The 20,892-nt window shown below is 41.0% G+C and overlaps 1 protein-coding gene across 1 annotated transcript; it reads left to right on the forward strand.

The window, feature by feature from the left end:
* Positions 1–18,147: 18,147 nt before the first annotated feature.
* LOC111081978 (glycoprotein-N-acetylgalactosamine 3-beta-galactosyltransferase 1) lies at positions 18,148–19,728 on the forward strand. The gene is made up of 4 exons (XM_022378148.2): positions 18,148–18,697; positions 18,774–18,882; positions 18,943–19,224; positions 19,334–19,728. Exons 1-4 carry the CDS (start codon positions 18,177–18,179, stop codon positions 19,517–19,519), a joined length of 1,098 nt encoding a protein of 365 aa, XP_022233840.2. The 5' UTR covers positions 18,148–18,176; the 3' UTR covers positions 19,520–19,728.
* The last annotated feature ends 1,164 nt before the right edge of the window (positions 19,729–20,892 follow it).

Here is a 20,892-nt window from a genome sequence, read left to right on the forward strand (position 1 = left end):
AAAACACTGGCCATCGCTGACCCCATCCCGGTAATACATTATGTGCTCTGGATAGGGCATAGCGTTTCTCATGAAATACCTTTTCAAAAATTAATTTTCATTAGTTTACATTACAAAACACGTAGTTCAATTTTGATTTAAATTTTTGATTAAATTGACACTTTTTCACTGCACGTGTTTTAATATTCAATATTTAATTTAATATATTTAACTAAAATATTTCCAAATCAAACAAAGATATTTTTCAAGATAAATATCGCGAAAGAATTTGGGAATGAAACAGTCGATAGGAAAAAGTTACTAAAACGGGAGCCAGAAACAAATTTCAAGTGTATGAATTGTTCCACGGGAGCAGCTTCTGCCACATTACCACCGCAAGCGTATTTACTCATGTAGCTTCTTGCCTTGCCTTGTTCGTTTTGGCAGATTCTATCCTATCAGCAGCTGCGGAAAAGATCAACCTCAATTTGGCTTCATCACTCAATATCTTTACTTGAGGCTGGCCCATCAGGAGTCTTTACGTGTTATATCGATGACATTCAACTGAACTGTCGATGGGTACAGCTCGTTGTGCAAGGTGGAATTGACATTGTTATAGAGACTTTGGACTAGGCTGGACCAAAATTTGATAAATTTTTTTGTTTTTTTAAAGGGGCTTCTGTTCTTTGTTATTCAATCAAATTATAGAATTTTGTTGAAAAATTTAGTTTAATGTTTAGGTGTTGTGTTTTTTAGTTAAATATACATTAAAAAAAATTTAATTCGTAGGTTTTTCCTAAATAATATTGAAACTTAGAAACTAGTTCACATTGATAATAAGGTATTTTGATTTTTTTTTTAGTTACTGTAAAAAAATTAACGATTAGTGAAAATCAAGAAGTTTAGCTGAGGTTGATATATTTAGATAACTAGTTCGCAAAAACTTGTGCAGGTCTTTTACTGCCAATAACTGATTAATGACGATATGAATGGTATTAATATATATGTTTATGGCCAGGTTTATGTTCCAAAACATGTCCTCTAATTCAAAGAATGTATCGACGGGCTTTTGCAATGTCGGCTGCTGCTTGGTATAGGGCTCCAGGACCCACTGGTTCAGGCAGGAAGAATAACAATTTGTTTACGTTGCTAGCCTTTAAGGAGGCTCGTCTATCTGATATGAGTATTCCAGCTCGGCTGAACATCCTCTCAGACTCCGTTGAACATGCTGGAATGCAAAAATATTGTAAGGCACAGTCTCTTAATTGTTCCATTGCAGTTGCGTGGTTCTAAAATTAATATAAACTAAATTATTATTATTTCCTTAGACTATTCAAATAAAATAAAAAGCTGTAAGACAAACCTTCCAGTATTTAAGGGGACTAATATTTAATATTTACCTTTCAACTGAAAAACATATCCATTCTACTCCCTTCCTACCGGATTATCAACACACTTAGATTCTACACAAAGAAAATGAAAAAATATTGTATAAATATGCTTTTAAAGTTATATTTTATTCTTACCCTTTTGCTTCACTCAAGTTCGCGTTAAATTATGGTAAATTGGAGATGGAATTTTGTTTCAAGTGGCCGCAAACAAACATGGATTTCCAAAACATGAATCGATGTTTACACCAAAACCAAAGAATCGATTATATCAATTTTTGAATCGATTTTTCCCAGCTCTAGCTTGGTAGGCAACCATTTACCAACTCTCGGAATTCTCTGCGAGATGCTTTGCGGTATGCTCTGCCCGATTGCCTGCCAGATGGTCTGGCATTAGAGGTGGAGAAACATTGATGTTCGTGGACATCGATGTTTTTCGATGTTTTAAAAAATAGAAACAAATTTTTTTTTCTGTAAATTAAATTATTTTAATTGAAAAGATTTGGTTCATTTTATAACAAAATAAAAAGCTTTATTCGTAAAAGCAAAGAAACAAAAACAAATTCAATGAGATCAAAATAAAAATCTTATTCTATAAGTTTATTAGAAAATGGTTTGGTTCTTATTGGTACTTGAGTTTAGCTACGACATCAACTTTAAGTCTGGTGCGACGGTCCGATATGATCCGTCCAGCCTTGTTGAAAGACCTTTCGGACTCGCACGATGTTGCCACACATCCACCGACGTTGCCTACACCACAAGTTTAATACCTGAAAACATCTAAATACAGTTAATAATTCAATTTATAAATACATTTTTACACATACCTTCTGCGCTTCCCTTACCTTGCAAAAACATCTATAGTCGCCATAAAACATCGATGTTTCCAAAAAATTTAAAAACATCGATGCATCGATGTGGCATGTGCTCTGAAATTTGCTCTGCCATTTTCTACGATGATTGTCCGGTGGAGTTTCTGCATTGATTTTAATTCTGGGAGCCACCGAATATAGGAAAATATTGTAAATTAATACAGCCACGGCATCAATCCAAGTTACAGCAAACGGCAACATTTTAGAGAGTTTTTAGAAATTTTTAGAAAGTTTTGTTGTGTTCTATGTTCTATGGAGCAAACCAAAAAACCAAAACCAAAAAAGTTTTTTGGCCCAGCCTACCAGCCGTTCATACAACGAAAGTGGTGCAGCTGAGTTTTCAGCGTACGTTCCCAGGTCTTCGGCTCTGGGGCCGATCGCGTTCGGCTCTGGGAATGACCGCGTTCGACTCATGACGTAACACTAGCCGACGGACAGCAAGCATGTATGTGTGTACGTGTAACACTCCAAAATATATGATTGTATGCATAGAATAATTTTTAGCTGCCGAAACCGACTTTACTTGAGATTTCAGCTTACGTAAATGTGTGTGTGCCACGTATTCTCACATACTGTGTTTGTGTGGGTTCTACAATTTTTTGCCGCTTGAATTGGTTTTTCGTTTTGTTTCGAGGGCTGATGTAGCGACCTGAGCTGATCTACCGACCTGGTTTTGTTTTCGCTTTGTGCCGAGCAATTGGCGTCGAGTTTCAGATTGTTTTGCTGGTACCAATTATTTTCCAAATAGTTTCGTAGCTCGGGGGCTAAGTTGAAGCTGCTATTTTGGGCCTTATTTCGTAGATAAATGCTTAATATTTAACTTGCTGTTTGTAGAATTAGTAAAGCCCTAAGTCGTTGCACAGCCGCTTGGTAGTCAAAAAAGAAAAATACACGTGTATTTAAATGATATTTATTGCACTTTTTGTGGCGTCTCCTCCGTGTCTGTGTCCGTCTTCACTTATATTATTTTTTGGATAGACTCCCGCTTCACCCGCGCTTATCGCTTATACTAAATACCAGAAAATGTTCAGATTTCAATTATCGATACTTATCGGGCTCAAATAAAAATTTGCATAGAACATAATAAATTTAAAACACTGGCCATCGCTGACCCCATCCCGGTAATACATTATGTGCTCTGGATAGGGCATAGCGTTTCTCATGAAATACCTTTTCAAAAATTAATTTTCATTAGTTTACATTACAAAACACGTTGTTCAATTTTGATTTAAATTTTTGATTAAATTGACACTTTTTCACTGCACGTGTTTTAATATTCAATATTTAATTTAATATATTTAACTAAAATATTTCCAAATCAAACAAAGATATTTTTCAAGATAAATATCGCGAAAGAATTTGGGAATGAAACAGTCGATAGGAAAAAGTTACTAAAACGGGAGCCAGAAACAAATTTCAAGTGTATGAATTGTTCCACGGGAGCAGCTTCTGCCACATTACCACCGCAAGCGTATTTACTCATGTAGCTTCTTGCCTTGCCTTGTTCGTTTTGGCAGATTCTATCCTATCAGCAGCTGCGGAAAAGATCAACCTCAATTTGGCTTGATCACTCAATATCTGTACTTGAGGCTGGCCCATCAGGGCCTTTACGTGTTATATCGATGACATTCAACTGAACTGTCGATGGGTACAGCTCGTTGTGCAAGGTGGAATTGACATTGTTATAGAGTCTTTGGACTAGGCTGGACCAAAATTTGATAAATTTTTTTGTTTTTTTTAAAGGGGCACCCCCCAGTTCTGTTCTTTGTTATTCAGTTAAATAAACATTAAAAAAATTGAATTCGTAGGTTTTTCCTAAATAATATTGAAACTTTGAAACTAGTTCACATTGATAATAAGGTATTTTGATTTTTTTTTAGTTACTGTAAAAAAATTAACGATTAGTGAAAATCAAGAAGTTTAGCTGAGGTTGATATATTTAGATAACTAGTTCGCAAAAACTTGTGCAGGTCTTTTACTGCCAATAACTGATTAATGACGATATGAATGGTATTAATATATATGTTTATGGCCAGGTTTATGTTCCAAAACATGTCCTCTAATTCAAAGAATGTATCGACGGGCTTTTGCAATGTCGGCTGCTGCTTGGTATAGGGCTCCAGGACCCACTGGTTCAGGCAGGAAGAATAACAATTTGTTTACGTTGCTAGCCTTTAAGGAGGCTCGTCTATCTGATATGAGTATTCCAGCTCGGCTGAACATCCTCTCAGACTCCGTTGAACATGCTGGAATGCAAAAATATTGTAAGGCACAGTCTCTTAATTGTTCCATTGCAGTTGCGTGGTTCTAAAATTAATATAAACTAAATTATTATTATTTCCTTAGACTATTCAAATAAAATAAAAAGCTGTAAGACAAACCTTCCAGTATTTAAGGGGACTAATATTTAATATTTACCTTTCAACTGAAAAACATATCCATTCTACTCCCTTCCTACCGGATTATCAACACACTTAGATTCTACACAAAGAAAATGAAAAAATATTGTATAAATATGCTTTTAAAGTTATATTTTATTCTTACCCTTTTGCTTCACTCAAGTTCGCGTTAAATTATGGTAAATTGGAGATGGAATTTTGTTTCAAGTGGCCGCAAACAAACATGGATTTCCAAAACATGAATCGATGTTTACACCAAAACCAAAGAATCGATTATATCAATTTTTGAATCGATTTTTCCCAGCTCTAGCTTGGTAGGCAACCATTTACCAACTCTCGGAATTCTCTGCGAGATGCTTTGCGGTATGCTCTGCACGATTGCCTGCCAGATGGTCTGGCATTAGAGGTGGAGAAACATTGATGTTCGTGGACATCGATGTTTGTCGATGTTTTAAAAAATAGAAACAAATTTTTTTTTCTGTAAATTAAATTATTTTAATTGAAAAGATTTGGTTCATTTTATAACAAAATAAAAAGCTTTATTCGTAAAAGCAAAGAAACAAAAACAAATTCAATGAGATCAAAATAAAAATCTTATTCTATAAGTTTATTAGAAAATGGCTTGGTTCTTATTGATACATGAGTTTAGCTACGACATCAACTTTAAGTCTGGTGCGACGGTCCGATATGATCTGTCCAGCCTTGTTGAAAGACCTTTCGAACTCACACGATGTTGCCACACATCCACCGACGTTGCCTACACCACAAGTTTAATACCTGAAAACATCTAAATACAGTTAATAATTCAATTTATAAATATATTTTTACACATACATACCTTCTGCGCTTCCCTTACCTTGCAAAAACATCTATAGTCGCCATAAAACATCGATGTTTCCAAAAAATTTCAAAACATCGATGCATCGATGTGGCATGTGCTCTGAAATTTGCTCTGCCATTTTCTACGATGATTGTCCGGTGGAGTTTCTGCATTGATTTTAATTCTGGGAGCCACCGAATATAGGAAAATATTTTAAATTAATACAGCCACGGCATCAATCCAAGTTACAGCAAACGGCAACATTTTAGAGAGTTTTTAGAAATTTTTAGAAAGTTTTGTTGTGTTCTATGTTCTATGGAGCAAACCAAAAAACCAAAACCAAAAAAGTTTTTTGGCCCAGCTAACCAGCCGTTCATACAACGAAAGTGGTGCAGCTGAGTTTTCAGCGTACGTTCCCAGGTCTTCGGCTCTGGGGCCGATCGCGTTCGACTCTGGGAATGACCGCGTTCGGCTCATGACGTGAAGCGAGCCGACGGACAGCAAGCATGTATATGTGTACGTGTAGCACTCCAAAATATATTATTGTATGCATAGAATAATTTTTAGCTGCCGAAACCGACTTTGCTTGAGATTTCAGCTTACGTAAATGTGTGTGTGCCATGTATTCTCACATACTGTGTTTGTGTGGGTTCTACAATTTTTTGCCGCTTGAATTGGTTTTTCGTTTTGTTTCGAGGGCTGATGTAGCGACCTGAGCTGATCTGCCGCAACATAAATGAGGAATGGGCAGAGTGGGTGGGTGGGAAATAAATCTATATACAATATATAAAAATAAAAGATGTTAATTTTTTTATTTATTTGAAATCGGACATTTACATATGTACATTTTTTTTCCAAGAACTTTTATATATACATATATTTTTTTTAATTTTATATATATTAATACATATATGCAAAGAATTGGTATATGTATATACATATGTAGATGTTTTAACTTAAATCAATTTATCAAATACATCAGGGGTGCCCAAAATCAGCTTACGGCAGGGCACTCACCAATACTCCCAGAAAAAACGCAAATACGAATAAAGAAACAGTGCAATCTCAAAGAAAAGAGAACAACAAAATCATAACAAAAGTCGGGTAACACCAATCAGAGAAGAGACAAACCCTGTTTTTGCTGGATGGATCGCATACACACAACAATGTTTGCATGTGTTGGGCTTTCGGTATGCTGGTACACAGCACAAACTGTGTATGCATACAAGAATTGGATTCCTATGCTGGGGGCAATTACAAAAACAAAAGGGCTCGCAGGGCAATGGGCCTGGGCATCGCTGTTATAGTCTATAAGTAGTGTTGCCGCACTTTGTGGGTTATCGCCAAACCAAGAGGTTTTTTCTTGTTGGCGGCTTTTATGCATCTGGCGATTTTTGCTTATGGTCCAAGGGATCCACTGGATTTTAGTTGCACAAACATAAATGAAAGGTTGGTTAGACCCATAATGCAATTATATAAGGTGGTCTCGTCGGCAAAAGCAGTCCCTTAACAATGCCACTAACCATACAGTATATAGATGTGCCAGTTCATACAACGAAAGGGGCGCAGCTGAGGTTTCTGTCCCAGCACCCCCAGGTCTTCGGCTAGGGTGCTGGGACCATTCGGCTGTGGTGCTGAGACGTTCGGGCCGTGGGCCTGAGACGTTCGGCATTTTTTCGACATGTTCGATTCATGACGAGATGCGAAAGCAAGCCGAGAATTGCAAGTGTTGTGTGTACACAGACACGTCAAAATATTTATGAATTCTTATTTTCCGAAACAGTTTTGAGTTTCGTTTCCAGGTTACGTAAATGTGTGTGTGCCATGTATTCACACATACTGTGCTGTGTGTGGGCTCTACAATTGTTGGCCGCTTGAATTTGTTTTTCGTTTTGTTTTGAGGGCTGATGTGATGTAGCGACCTATTCAGGGCCGGATCACGCGGGCTGGGCAACCATCAATCTGGGGCCCTCCTCTATTTTGTATTTTTTTCAGTGGCTATTATATATTTTATTCATTATTTGGAGTTTTGTTTTTTCAACAAAAATTTTCTGCTATTTCTAGGAGGGCCCTAGGTAACTGCTAATCCGGCCCTGGACCTATTCCTGTCGTAAGACTTCATATTTTCTTGGTGTGTTCTGTCGCTCGACTCGACTCGACGCGGGACGAAGCCGAAAGCAGAGGCAAAGGCTAGCCTAAAAGAGAATGGAAGAAATACCCCGCGCGCCCGACGCAACAACAGCTTTTCAAAACAAAACGAAAAAATATTTTATGAACGGCTTCGTCAATGCCTCGACCCGCGTCGAGTCGAGTCGAGCGACAGAACACACCAAGAAAATATGAAGTCTTACGACGGGAATAGGTCCAGGGCCGGATTAGCAGTTGCCTAGGGCCCTCCTAGAAATAACAAAAAAATTTTGTTGAAAAAACAAAACTCCAAATAATGAATAAAATATATAATAGCCACTGAAAAAAATACAAAATAGAGGAGGGCCCCAGATTGATGGTTGCCCAGGGCCCGGTTGAGGGTTGATCCGGCCCTGAATAGGTCGCTACATCACATCAGCCCTCAAAACAAAACGAAAAACAAATTCAAGCGGCCAACAATTGTAGAGCCCACACACAAGCACAGTATGTGTGAATACATGGCACACACACATTTACGTAACCTGGAAACGAAACTCAAAACTGTTTCGGAAAATAAGAATTGACACAAAATTTTTGTCGTGTCTGTTTACACACATACATTTGCAATTCTCAGCTTGCTTTAGCATCTCGTCATGAATTGAACATGTCGAAAAAATGCCGAACGTCTCAGGCCCACGACCCGAACGTCTCAGCACCACAGCCGAATGGTCCCAGCACCCTAGCCGAAGACCTGGGGGTGCTGGGACAGAAACCTCAGCTGCGCCCCTTTCGTTGTATGAACTGGCACATCTATATACTGTATGATTAGTGACAATGCTTACAAAAATATTTCTCTTCAACAAGCGAGCCCGCTCTGAACGTTAAGGGACTAAAAACAGAACGATTCGGCAGCCGACGAGACAACCTTATATAATTGCATCATGGGTGAGACCACTAACCATACAGCAGAGGCCGGCAGCGTCGTATCACTAAGCAAACAACACATAGAGGCGTCAAATCGACTAAAAACTGCCTGCATAAAATTTTTGGACGATTGGCTCCCAGGCCTTCGGTCGGGAGCCGATAGCTTCGCCAGGGCACTCGGCTCTCTCCGGCTTGAGCCGAGAGAGACCGCCTTTGCAGCTGTGTCGAATATAAACCGTGTGCGTGTGTAGCTATACCTGTATGCGTGTTCTCTGACTCATGACGGGATACGAAAGCTAGACGAGCATTGCAAATGCATGTGTGTACTCAGACACGACAAAATATTTATCAATTCTTATTTTCCGAAACCGTCTTTGTTTTGAGTTTTCAGGTTACGTAAATGTGTGTGTGTCATGTATTCTCACATACTGTGCTTGTATGTGGGTTCTACAATTTTTGGCCTTCGTAAATACCTCGGCCCGTGTCGAGTCGAGTGACAGAATACATCAACAAAATATGAAGTCTGACGACGGGAATAGGTCCAGGGCCGGATTAGCAGTTGCCTAGGGCCCCCTACGGATAACAGAAAAATTTTGTTGAAAAAACAAAACTCCAAATAATGAATAAAAAATATAATAGCCACTGAGAAAAATACAAAATAAAGGAGGACCCCCAAATTGATGGTTGCCCAGGGCCCGGTTGAGGGTTGATCCGACCCTGAATAGGTCGAGTTTGGTTTTAAAGTTGTTAGAGGACACAGATACAGGCATAGTTACACACGCACACGGTTTATATTCGACACAGCTGCAAAGGCGGTCTCTCCGGCTCAAGCCGGAGAGAGCCGAGTGCCCTGCCGAAGCTATCGGCTCCCGACCGAAGGCCTGGGAGCCAATCGTCCAAAAATTTTATGCAGGCAGTTTTTAGTCGATTTGACGCCTCTATGTGTTGTTTGCTTAGTGGTCGTATGCACTGTGCATAGGAAAAAATTTCGGGCAGCGCAGTCGGCACACGTACAGCGTAAAGACTTCGTGTGGTTTCGTTATTCTTCGCTGCTGACGTAGTGGCAGAGAAAATTCTGCTCTGCTGACGTCGCGGCAGAGAAACATGCTTCGGCCTATGCACAAACGGCTTCATATTCTGCCCGCTTGCCTCAGCGGCAGAGAAGCATTCTTGTGCCCTATGCACAATTCTTCGGCTTTCGCAGCGGCAGAGAAATAAGTAACGTATTTGACTTCGTGTCTGTTGTTTTCGCACACAAACGCACCAAAAAAATGTGTGAGTCTGTGTGCCGACCCTGGCTTAGATGTACTCAGATACCCATGGACATGAGAAAGTCCACAAAAATGGATTTTCGTACCGGAATATTTGTCGAAACATTGACGTTTTCCAAGGAAAGTAATGATAATGCAATAAAACATACTATTTAAGAGGAAACACTGGAAAAAAAATCAAAAATATTCCAAATTCTGGAGAAAAATGTGATGAGATTCGTGAGGCAAGACCCATTTAAAAATTCTTATAATTAAAAAAAAAATATTCTATGGAGGCAAACCCTTCTAAAATATGAATAATACTTGAAGCTAACAATCCAAAGTCCTAGAGTCCCCAAAAAGTTCCGTGTCTGTTAAATAGGGATATACCAAAGATGGCGATGGTCGCTGCGGACCATGAACCATGGGCCTGAGAACTAATAGCACAGCATCCTCTGGTCGAATAAGAGAAAATGTCATGTTTTCTACTTTGATTGATAGCTCAGCATGTGCGAAGACCAATAAACACGCATTTGAAGAACTTAAAACTATTAAACATAAATTATGGTATGGGGGTGACATGGTTCATGGTCCGCAGCGAACATCGCCATCTTTGGTATATCCCTATTTAACAGACACGGAACTTTTTGGGGTCTCTAGGACTTTGGATTGTTAGCTTCAAGTATTATTCATATTTTAGAAGGGTTTGCCTCCATAGAATATTTTTTTTTTAATTATAAGAATTTTTAAATGGGTCTTGCCTCACGAATCTCATCACATTTTTCTCCAGAATTCGGAATATTTTTGATTTTTTTTCCAGTGTTTCCTCTTAAATAGTATGTTTTATTGCATTATCATTACTTTCCTTGGAAAACGTCAATGTTTCGACAAATATTCCGGTACGAAAATCCATTTTTGTGGACTTTCTCATGTCCATGGGTATCTGAGTACATCTAAGCCAGGGGTCGGCACACAGACTCACACATTTTTTTGGTGCGTTTGTGTGCGAAAACAACAGACACGAAGTCAAATACGTTACTTATTTCTCTGCCGCTGCGAAAGCCGAAGAATTGTGCATAGGGCACAAGAATGCTTCTCTGCCGCTGAGGCAAGCGGGCAGAATATGAAGCCGTTTGTGCATAGGCCGAAGCATGTTTCTCTGCCGCGACGTCAGCAGAGCAGAATTTTCTCTGCCGCTACGTCATCAGGCAGAATAACGAAACCACACGAAGTATTTACGCTGTACGTGTGCCGACTGCGCTGCCGGAAAATTTTTCCTATGCACAGTGCATACGACGCTGCGGGCCTCTGATCTAAGCACGTTCCTTCCCATCCCAAATATCTAAACATTGTTTTGTGGATGTTTTTATATCTAAAATTACAATAACTAATTACAATCAATAGTTTAAGACCAAACACCTCTTGGAAACATGCTGTTTTTACGAAATATAACATGTTTTGTTTCGGTGTCCCTATTATTTCGCACAGCCAAAAGTCGATGACGTACCGAACAAAATTTTGTATTATTTTTTTCACCATTATACTTGGGTTTTTTACTTTTTATTTATGGAGTGCAAACATAAATCTTCTAATAAAAATTAAGATCACCGCAAAATTCCAGAAAATAGTCATTTTATAGAGCATTTTCTGAAGCATGGCCAAGTGTCCTTATTATTAATCATATGGCTGTAGATGTTACTAGTATTCTAATATGGGGGCAGGGTACAAGTATAAGTCTAACAAGTTTGATTTTTGTGCGGCTAAGACATATGTATCTCTCTCTCTCTTTTTATCTCGTTCATTTCTATATATGTACGTATCAGTTAAGGGTGGGTTTTCATGCATACCCATTTGAGTGAGATATATTGGTTGTCGTTCTGTGTCCGGCGTCAACACGGTGTAGTCTCGCTCATACGCAGCCCAGCACAGACACAGGAAGAGTAAGAAGAAAGACTTCGCAGACAGTACCAAGGTACCAATGGATAGGTATGTAGTTTGATCCAAATAGTCAACGGTGGTTCAATCTTGAAGTATTTAATAATAGCTATCAAGGTCGCTGGGTCGCTTACACCAACTATGTATATATCTACATAATAGCATATACATTTACTTATTCTAAACACTTGACTCTCATTTTCGAAGGATGCTAATTAAGGTCAACAGACACACACAGACATCTGCATGGAATTTTCTAGGCAAATAAGTTCTTCTTGGCCTTCTTGGCAGGCCCTGGCTAGAATCTCCTCAAATGGGAATTGGAATTGGAATACGAATATAAATGGGAATTGGTAATGCTGCCCCACCCACAAAACACTTGGCTCTAATACGTTTTGCTTTGGGGCCGGGCCAAGTCATGCCAAGTCATGCCAGCCACGTCCTCCGGTGTGTGTGTGTGTGTGTGTGTGTGTGTGTGTGTGAGGGCGATGTTCCGGCATTGTTTCGGCCTGCGAGCCAGACAATTTCCGCTCGTAAAAGTGGTCCTCCGTCAGGATATAGTGGGGGATGGGGAGAGCGCGAAGCGAGTGTGCTACCCGGGATCCACTGCCGGCTGGCCACTGTAATTAATACCAAAATAATTGTATTTGGATAACACAAACGTAATCAAGATTAATTGAGTAACAGCAGGTAGTTTGCATAATTAGAGCGCGGTGGCTGAAAGCGTAGACAGACCGCTGCCATCCCTGGCCGCCGTTACCCATCCCCATCCCCATACCTGTGACGGCGCCGACGACGACGACTACCGAAAACATAATTTGCAATTTCGACTGTCTCATGTCTGTGCTGCCAACTCGGTTGGTTTCCCCTATCCGACATCCCTTGCTCCTCTCTCTACCGCTGTCTCTCTTACTTGTGCTTCATTGTTTGGGAGGACCAGGACCAGGCATAGGACACTTGCATAGTTGGTGGTTAAAGAGCAAAGATTTTATTTGTAAAGCTACAAATTTGTTTAGTCTTAAACGCAATTATGCAGCCATGCTCTGGGTTTTTATTGGATTTTAGAAAAATTCGTACGCATTGAAATTCGTGTTCTCTGGTATTCGTAACTTTTATTGTGCCGCATGTGCTTTCATTCCCAAATTGTTTTGCAGTATGTATTTCACTTTTTGAAAAAATCTGTTTGACTTTCGGAAGTTGAAATATTTTATTTAAATATGGCATCGTTTTGGCAATCGCATTATATACCAAAAGAAACCTAAAAGTTAGTTAATTAAGGAGCAGAGCACATTGGTACATATGTATGTAACCCATGACAACTATTGATATCGATATTTTATCTGTTGAAATTTGAGGTGTGAGTATACAAAAATAAAGTTTAAATTATATATATATAAACTAAAATACAGCAAATATGTTTACATCTTTTTCCCGCTCATACAAATTTGTATTTACGTTTTTAGCAGCCAGTTTCTAAATAATACGAATTTTTCGTATGACGAGAACCGGCGCATTTTTGCAATTTGACAGTCAATTCGTAAAATTTTGCGATTTACGATAACCACAGCATGGCTAAGAGAACAGCTTTTTGGAGCCCAATGTCTTGCTTTTGGAGTTGGTTCACTGGGGATAATTCGAACTCTACGAGAAATAAAATTCCAACCCGATGTTACCTATTCCTTGAGCGTAGGCTGAGATGTGTCATGTCAATAGTCCACAGGATCAACATCAGCATAGTCATCCATATCTATATAAACATGCTACTGCTGCTTGTTTGTCCTCCTCCTCCTCCTTCTCTACACTTTTTTGAGTGCTGGAACTCCTGAAATTAAAATCGAAATCATAACATGTCAACACATTTTGTAATGCAGCAAAAACTAACCAAAAATCATAAAAGTCGGGTCCGACTGAGTGGCAGGGTGGGTGGCTGGGATGGATGGTTGGGTCGATGCCTGAGCAAACACAGAAATAATGCAAATGCAAATGAATCCGCGACAGCAGGATGTTCGGACTGGGCCCGGAGTGGGAGAACTGAGCTTCTACATGGAACAGGTGTTCCACTTGCTTCTTTATGCCAATAAAAACTGTTTGCATGTATGCACACACACACATGCATATGAGGGACTGTGTGGGTGTGCGTGTATCTGTGTGTGTGGTTGGTATAAAAATGTAATAACAAAGTTGGCGGCATTGCTTTTTATGGCCTTTTTGTCATTGCGTTCTGTGTGCAGTAAAAACTATTTGCCCAACCCTCATCCTCATCCTCACCCTCACCGTCACCCTCAACACTGTCTCATGTACGAGTATGTTTACCAGCAAAATGCCAATGGACACAAAATCCTCCCATGCGGCTATGTGTGTGTGTATGGCTATGTCTCTGGTTCTGGCTCTGGTTCTGTCTCTCTGTCTGTTGTCATATCAGTGTGCTAAAAGTAACCGCATGACGCTGAAAAGTATGCGATGGGTCCTGCGAAAACCTCCTGCAGTGAAGCAGCGCAAGTGCCAGCAGCCAAGGCAGTGTCCTGTGGTCCAGGCAGGAATATCCGTAGCAACAGTTCCATGTGCATGGTCGGTCGTTGGGCATTGGCAGGCGCTCGCCCGTCAGCGTTTTCATTTCAAATTCAAATGCTGTTTGCATAAAAACCAAGCCAAGACATCGAAAGGCATCACGTTTCCCCGGCAGCCATGGAACTGGATCCGCAAAACTGAAGTCCTCTTGTCCCCTTCGTGGGGCGGGAGGCAGCAGCAGTGACAATAGCAACAAACGGGTGCAGTTGCAGGGATAGATGGATGGATGGGCGGATAGATGGGTGAATCGTTTTGGTTAGAATGAGTTTTGAGGTGGATTGCACTGCCAGAATGTTTGCAATGTCGTTGGCCGTGGGGTTCAGCTAAAAAAAATACGACAAAAACAAAACAAAACGAGAAGGAACGTGTGAGTCGTTTCTGCGGACACGACTCTACTTATACCCGTACTCAGTCAGTATATACATTTTTGAGCTTATGATTTTATAGAATTAAAAAAAAAAAAATTTTACATTTTACATTTTTTTGCTACATCTATATCTACATCTACATATACAATGTCTTTCACATCTAACATGTAGTTGTACATGTTCCATTTAGTTCTACATCTCCTCCGCTAGGGGTTGCTCGCGCACTGAACGCGGCAGGTGTGCGAGCGAGAGGAAAATGAGTTGCGTTGTCGTGAGCGGGAGGGGGGCGGGAAGCAACTGCAAATTAATTTCTTCATTCTGGCTATGATTATGATCCGATCTGATTCAGTTCGGCAATCTGGTAGTATGGGCATCTCTACGATACTGCGTTTTTAGTTTTATCGTATCTTAAACTGTGCCTGCCACATTTTTCCTTTGTGTGGCCGGAAGGGGGCGGGGCGAAATTTTGAATACACTTGTAGTAGTGTGATATCACATGAGTCTGGAAACCAAATTTGGTTTCTCAGCTCTTATAGTCTCTAGATCCAGGCGCTCATCAAGACGGACGGACGGACAGACGGACAGACGGACGGACAGACGGACATGGCTATATCGCTCGGCTATTGATGCTGATCAATAATATATATACTTTATGGGGTCGGAAACGTTTCCTTCTCTGCGTTGCACACATCCACTTTTACCACAAATCTAATATACCCCTTAACTCTTTTTTGAGTACGGGTATAAAAATCGAAGCAGAATTGCCAAAGACGTTTCATTTGGCCAACAGGCGGCGGAGCCAGCTGGCAGTCTCCGTTTTGCATGTCCTTGCCCGTGTCCGTGGGGTATGTGGCACGTGGTACGGGCTGCGGGCTGCGGACTGCAGGGCAACGGGGCACGGTTCTGTGTCCGTGTTGGGTTAAGTGGATTGTTTACTTTGATTACAAAAATATGGCAAATGTTTGCACGTTTGATGTCTCACTATGAGTGTGTGTGTGTTTGTGAAAGAAAAGCTTGGAGATGGAACAAGAGGGAATGAGAAGGACAGAGAGAGAGAGAGGAGTGGTTCATCGTGTTCCATCGATAAAACGAGTGAGGAAAGTATTTCAATGATATTGTTTACGTTTCGTTTTAAAGTAGAGATATTTTAGATTCCTATTAGACTTTTCATATTTTGAACGTACGAAATGGAGACTTAAATTGAGAGCAAGGCATTAGGTGATAGTTTCGTCTTGGTTCTATTTATGTGTTATGAGGTTTCGTTTTGTACAGACAAAGGAGTGAAGTTCTCAGATACTGAAGGTTTTCTGCATTAAATATTTGTAATTTCCACTTAACTTTTCACCTTCTCACGCTCTCATCTCTAGGTCAAACAACAGCAGTCAAAAAACACACACACACACATGTATTTGCATGCAGATGCTAAAATAGAGAGGCTGCTAGCATGCCAGAGAGAGAGAGAGAGAGAGAGAGGGAGAAATAGAGAGAGATAGTTCGGAGAGAAGTACAGCCAGACTGGAGAGATAAATGGCGTTTGCCTTGGCGCGCTTGTAAAATCCAAAAGCTAACATTATTACAAAAAATCTGCAGTTATACATTTGACTTTGGGTTTTATTTTTATGATTTTTGTGCAGTTTGCAGTTGACCGACCGACCACCCAACCTACCTAACCCAACCTCTCTGACTCTCTTCCCCTTCCACCCACTTGCTGGTTGGCTGGTTTTTTATTACATTGAGCCTTTTGGGACAGAGGGAAGGGAAGGGAATGCCTCTGGATGCCAGATGGAAAGAAACTGTTGATTGTGAGAATAATAATCGTAGTGTGGGCATATGGAAATGACAGGGAAAAAACACCAATGGAAATGGTACCAAAAAACATATAGGAAAATAAAGGTGTTGGGAGGAATCTTTGAAACTTTCAGCAAATAAAAAAGAAACGAGATCGAGTCGAAATAGAATGAATAGATGAATGCATCAGAGCATGGCCATAATGAAGAGAGAGAGAGAGAGAGAGGAGCATAGCCCCCACCAGTGGGTCATCGAAGGTCACAGGCATTTATCAGCAGATCTGCACCTCATCACTGGCAGGGGAGCCAGAGACCGCCCCGCCCCAAGTTCACATATTTGAATTTTCCCTGCAATGTTTGCACTGCCCCGAAAACTAGTTTTACAGGCAGCGGGAAAAAAGAAGTGCAGTATGGAGGGAAGCGTAACTCTCTTATTGGAACAATTTCTATTTGCATGGACAGTGGTATAAAATCACAGCGATGGGGGGCACGGGCGCGCCCACAAATGCCAAATAGTTTTTATTCTTATTCTTTCTGGTTCCTTTTCATTTTACCGAGCAGAATATACTGGAACCCTTGCCGCCCCCGCCACCGTCTACTGGGTGCATTTTATTTTATTAATGGGAATTTGTTTTGGCCAAAACGTTGAACCGAAACGAACGGAACGGAGTGTCGAGAGTGGGTCGGGGCAGTGGAGAGCGTACCACTGGCCAGGATGCGACCAGGATGCCACCAGGATGCCGCCTCGTCGCTATTATGGCAGCCATTTGTTTGCACGCGAGCATCCGAGTGCCAGCGGACGTCACGGGACCCAGGGACCAGGGTCTAGGGTCCAACAGGGCGTATGCGCTATATAATTTTTCTCGCGCTCTTGGTGGTGCCCGTCCCAGCGACGACCACATGTCGCTCATGATTAATTGAAAGATTCTCTCAACTTCAACTGTTTTCGGTGTTTGCGTTTTGCGTTTCTCTTTCTCTTTTTTTATTTTATTATGCTACTTCTATTTTTTCTCTTGACTCTGCTGCTGAGTTTTGGCTAGTGGTAGCTGTAGCTGTTGCTGTTGCTGTTGGTGGTGTTGCTGTTGGCCAAAGTGTTTTGATTAATGAACAAAAGCTGAGGGAAAATTTAAATAAATTCCTTGAAATATCAAATGCGTTTTTCTATGGAAATTCCATCAAGTTTTGTACGTTTTACAATTAGTTCTCGGTGGCTAATTGTTGTTTGACTTTAAGCCGAAGATTAACCCAAGAAAACTGCTCAGAATAATACGAAAACGAGAAGGAACGTGTGAGTTGCTTCGTTGGACGCGACTCTACTTTTATCCCCGTACTCAGTCAGTATTTAAATTCAATGTACCTACACACATTTTTTCCACATGTTTCAATATAATTTTTTGTATTTCCTGTACTTTTTTTTAAATTTTCAAATTGAAAGTTTCTTTTTGGTGCTTTTTTGCACTCCAATTCATTACTTTAATGTATTAGATTGCTTGGGCAGGCGAAGGCCTTTGTAGCCATGACTTTAACATGTTAACAGTTTTGCAAAAAGAAGTCAACTCTTAAAAAAAAAATAAGCTTGCCTAGGAAGTAATTTGTCAGAAATCGATCAGTTGAAGTTGTTCCCGCTATCAGGTGGCAGTCAGTCCCCACAAACCGTTGTCTTATCACAGTTTTCTCCTCCAAGCTGTCAATGTTTCGCAGTGCCCTGATAAGACGCGTTCTTTGGGTATCGCCAGATATTTGGTGTGTCAGTGTTGAAATGGGTGGGGACTACATTACATTGGAGCAGCGTCATCAGCTCGGCGATACCACACTCTACCCGGGAAGCTGTGCCAGCGGCGGAGGAGGATTATCACGTGCCGGTCACCGCCGCCTGTCGTCCTGCCAGCTGCTGCTGCTGATCCTGGTGGCCGGCAGCTCTGTGATCGCACTCTATGCCTACTGGGACGTTATGATGCTGACGGTCGGGCCTCCCGATTTCCAGCTGAGCAATGAGACACTCGCCCAGCAGCTGCAGCGCGAGGTACGAGTCCTCTGCTGGGTGCTGACCACGCCCAAGTACCACAAATCGAGGGCGGTGCACGTGATGCGGACGTGGGGCAAGCGCTGCAACAAGATCTACTTCATGACATCGGAGCCGGACGACGAGCTGCCCACCATTGTGCTCACCAAGCCCGACAAGTACGAGGTGCTCTGGGGTAAGACAAAGGAGGCCTTCACCTACCTCTACGAGCACATGCGGGACGAGGCCGATTGGTTCATGAAGGCCGACGATGACACGTAGGTTGGATGGGGAAGGGAACATCGATGAGACATAATACATAATTATAGTTAACGATTGCATCGCTTTCGACAGCTACGTGTTCGTGGAGAACCTGCGCTACATGCTTTATCCGTATTCCCCCGATCAGGCTATATATTTTGGCTACAACTTCAAGATGATCGGAGAGCACCCAAAGAACGAGGTAAATATTTTGAGCCCAAGAATCTATGGCTATGATTGTCTGTACCCAACGAATCACCAGTCCTACATGTCCGGTGGAAGTGGCTATGTTCTGAGCCGGGAGGCCCTGCGCATATTCGCAGAGGGATTGAACGACACGACAAAGTGCCGGCAGGAGGATAATCATGCCGAGGACGTGGAGATGGGACGCTGCCTCTTCAACTTGGATGTGAAAGCGGGCGACTCACGAGACTCGAAGTTGCGACACCGATTCTATCCACTGTTGCCCTACAACATACTCCTTTCGAGCTATGTCGGGCTAGACTTTTGGCTGTACAAGTATGCCTACTACTCGATGCGATCGGTGAGTGCAGGGTAGGGATCGGGATCGGGATCGTCCCAATATCCTCTAGTGGCAGCCTTAACAGAATTCTCTATCCTCTCTCTATTTTTCTCTCTCTCTACACCGACAGTGCATGGACTGCCTCTCCGAATATCCAGTGGCCTTTCACTATGTGAATCCCGAACAGCTTTATGCCTTTGACTTCTTCAACTACGACTTCCAGCTGGTGGGCAAGCAGAAGCCCGAAGAACGACTGCCAGAGAAAATCAGGCCGGAAGAACTTGTCATACCCGACTACGACAATAGTAATACCTAATACAGAACAATTCTTATTCCTATACAACGAAAAGACTCTATTTAATATGCTCGCCGAGTACAGAGTATACTCTTATGTAATATACACATACTATCTAGGAACATTTTTTTTTTTTTAATATCTAAAAATATATTTCAAGATATCTACAATTTGAATGAAATTTCACGTAATGAATGTAGATAGGTTACATCCAATCAATCGAAAATAAACCCGACAGCATTAGACTTTTATTTGAGTTTAAAATTGAAGATTTGTATGTGTGTAACCTGCGCTATATAATCATCATCATATAATCATATATATTTACAGTCATACGTATTTTAATCTCCCCTTTTTAATACATTTTCCATCTTATAACTAAATTCTAATTATTAGCATTTTTGCCCCCGTTTCTGGCTTAGTAATGACAGCTATACTTATACTACTTATTTATACTGTTACGAATCATGGATCCCATGGTTCGTCACAAGCAGTCAATGCAACCAAAGCTACTCCCAGGTGAAGATATCAACACCAACGAATTCGAAGACGCAGCACAGGTCGAATGACAGAAAGACGTCGACCGAAGAAAGAAAGAAAACCGAGAGCTCAGCACAACCGCGGCTAATCGACGGAAAGGCGCTGACCAAGATTATATAACCAACTATCACCGCAGCAAGACCAAGTAACCAAAGCTCTCAAATGACGACATCAGCACCCAGAAAAAACGAAAACTCAGCACCCGTCAAAAGACAGGAGACAAATGGGCTTACGCAATGGGTACCCAAAATAACATTAAATAAATAAATATTCCTAAAAATATATTCACGAAGCGCCAACGAAATTCCTTTCCCACGGTACCGGTGCACACCGATCACCTTACCTTGGGACCTTGGACACTTGGTGGGAGGCGATTGCCTTAGGTAGTCTCCGACTTCCCTTACCGGGAATATTGGACACTGACTGCAAGGCTAATGCCCTGCTAATGCTCTGCACGCGCAGACTATAATTCGACAATATATATTTATGTAAGAAACCCTAATAATACGAAAAAATAAAGATACCCATTAAAAAAATAAAGGATCCTGAGATAGGTTCTTACAATACTAACACTAATACTTATACCAATCACAAGCCATCTTAAACTATTGAATAATATAATATAAGCTAGAGTAAAATAATACTAAGAACTATAATAACTTGAGAACTGTTCAAGGGATTCCTTTGCCCAAAACGAATAGTCTGCTCTGAGCGTTAACTCTGCTGAACTGAGTTTCTTTTGGTATCAAAATATTTTTTTTTCTGGGTTTCGCTTTCCTTTGGTCATTCGAAAAATGTTACCCTGCTTTTCGTTTCTTTCCTCCTTTGCTGAGAGTGGATCCCCAATGTCTTAA

This window comes from Drosophila obscura, unplaced genomic scaffold (assembly GCF_018151105.1).
Source record: "Drosophila obscura isolate BZ-5 IFL unplaced genomic scaffold, ASM1815110v1 contig_73, whole genome shotgun sequence".
Lineage (NCBI taxonomy): Eukaryota > Metazoa > Arthropoda > Insecta > Diptera > Drosophilidae > Drosophila > Drosophila obscura.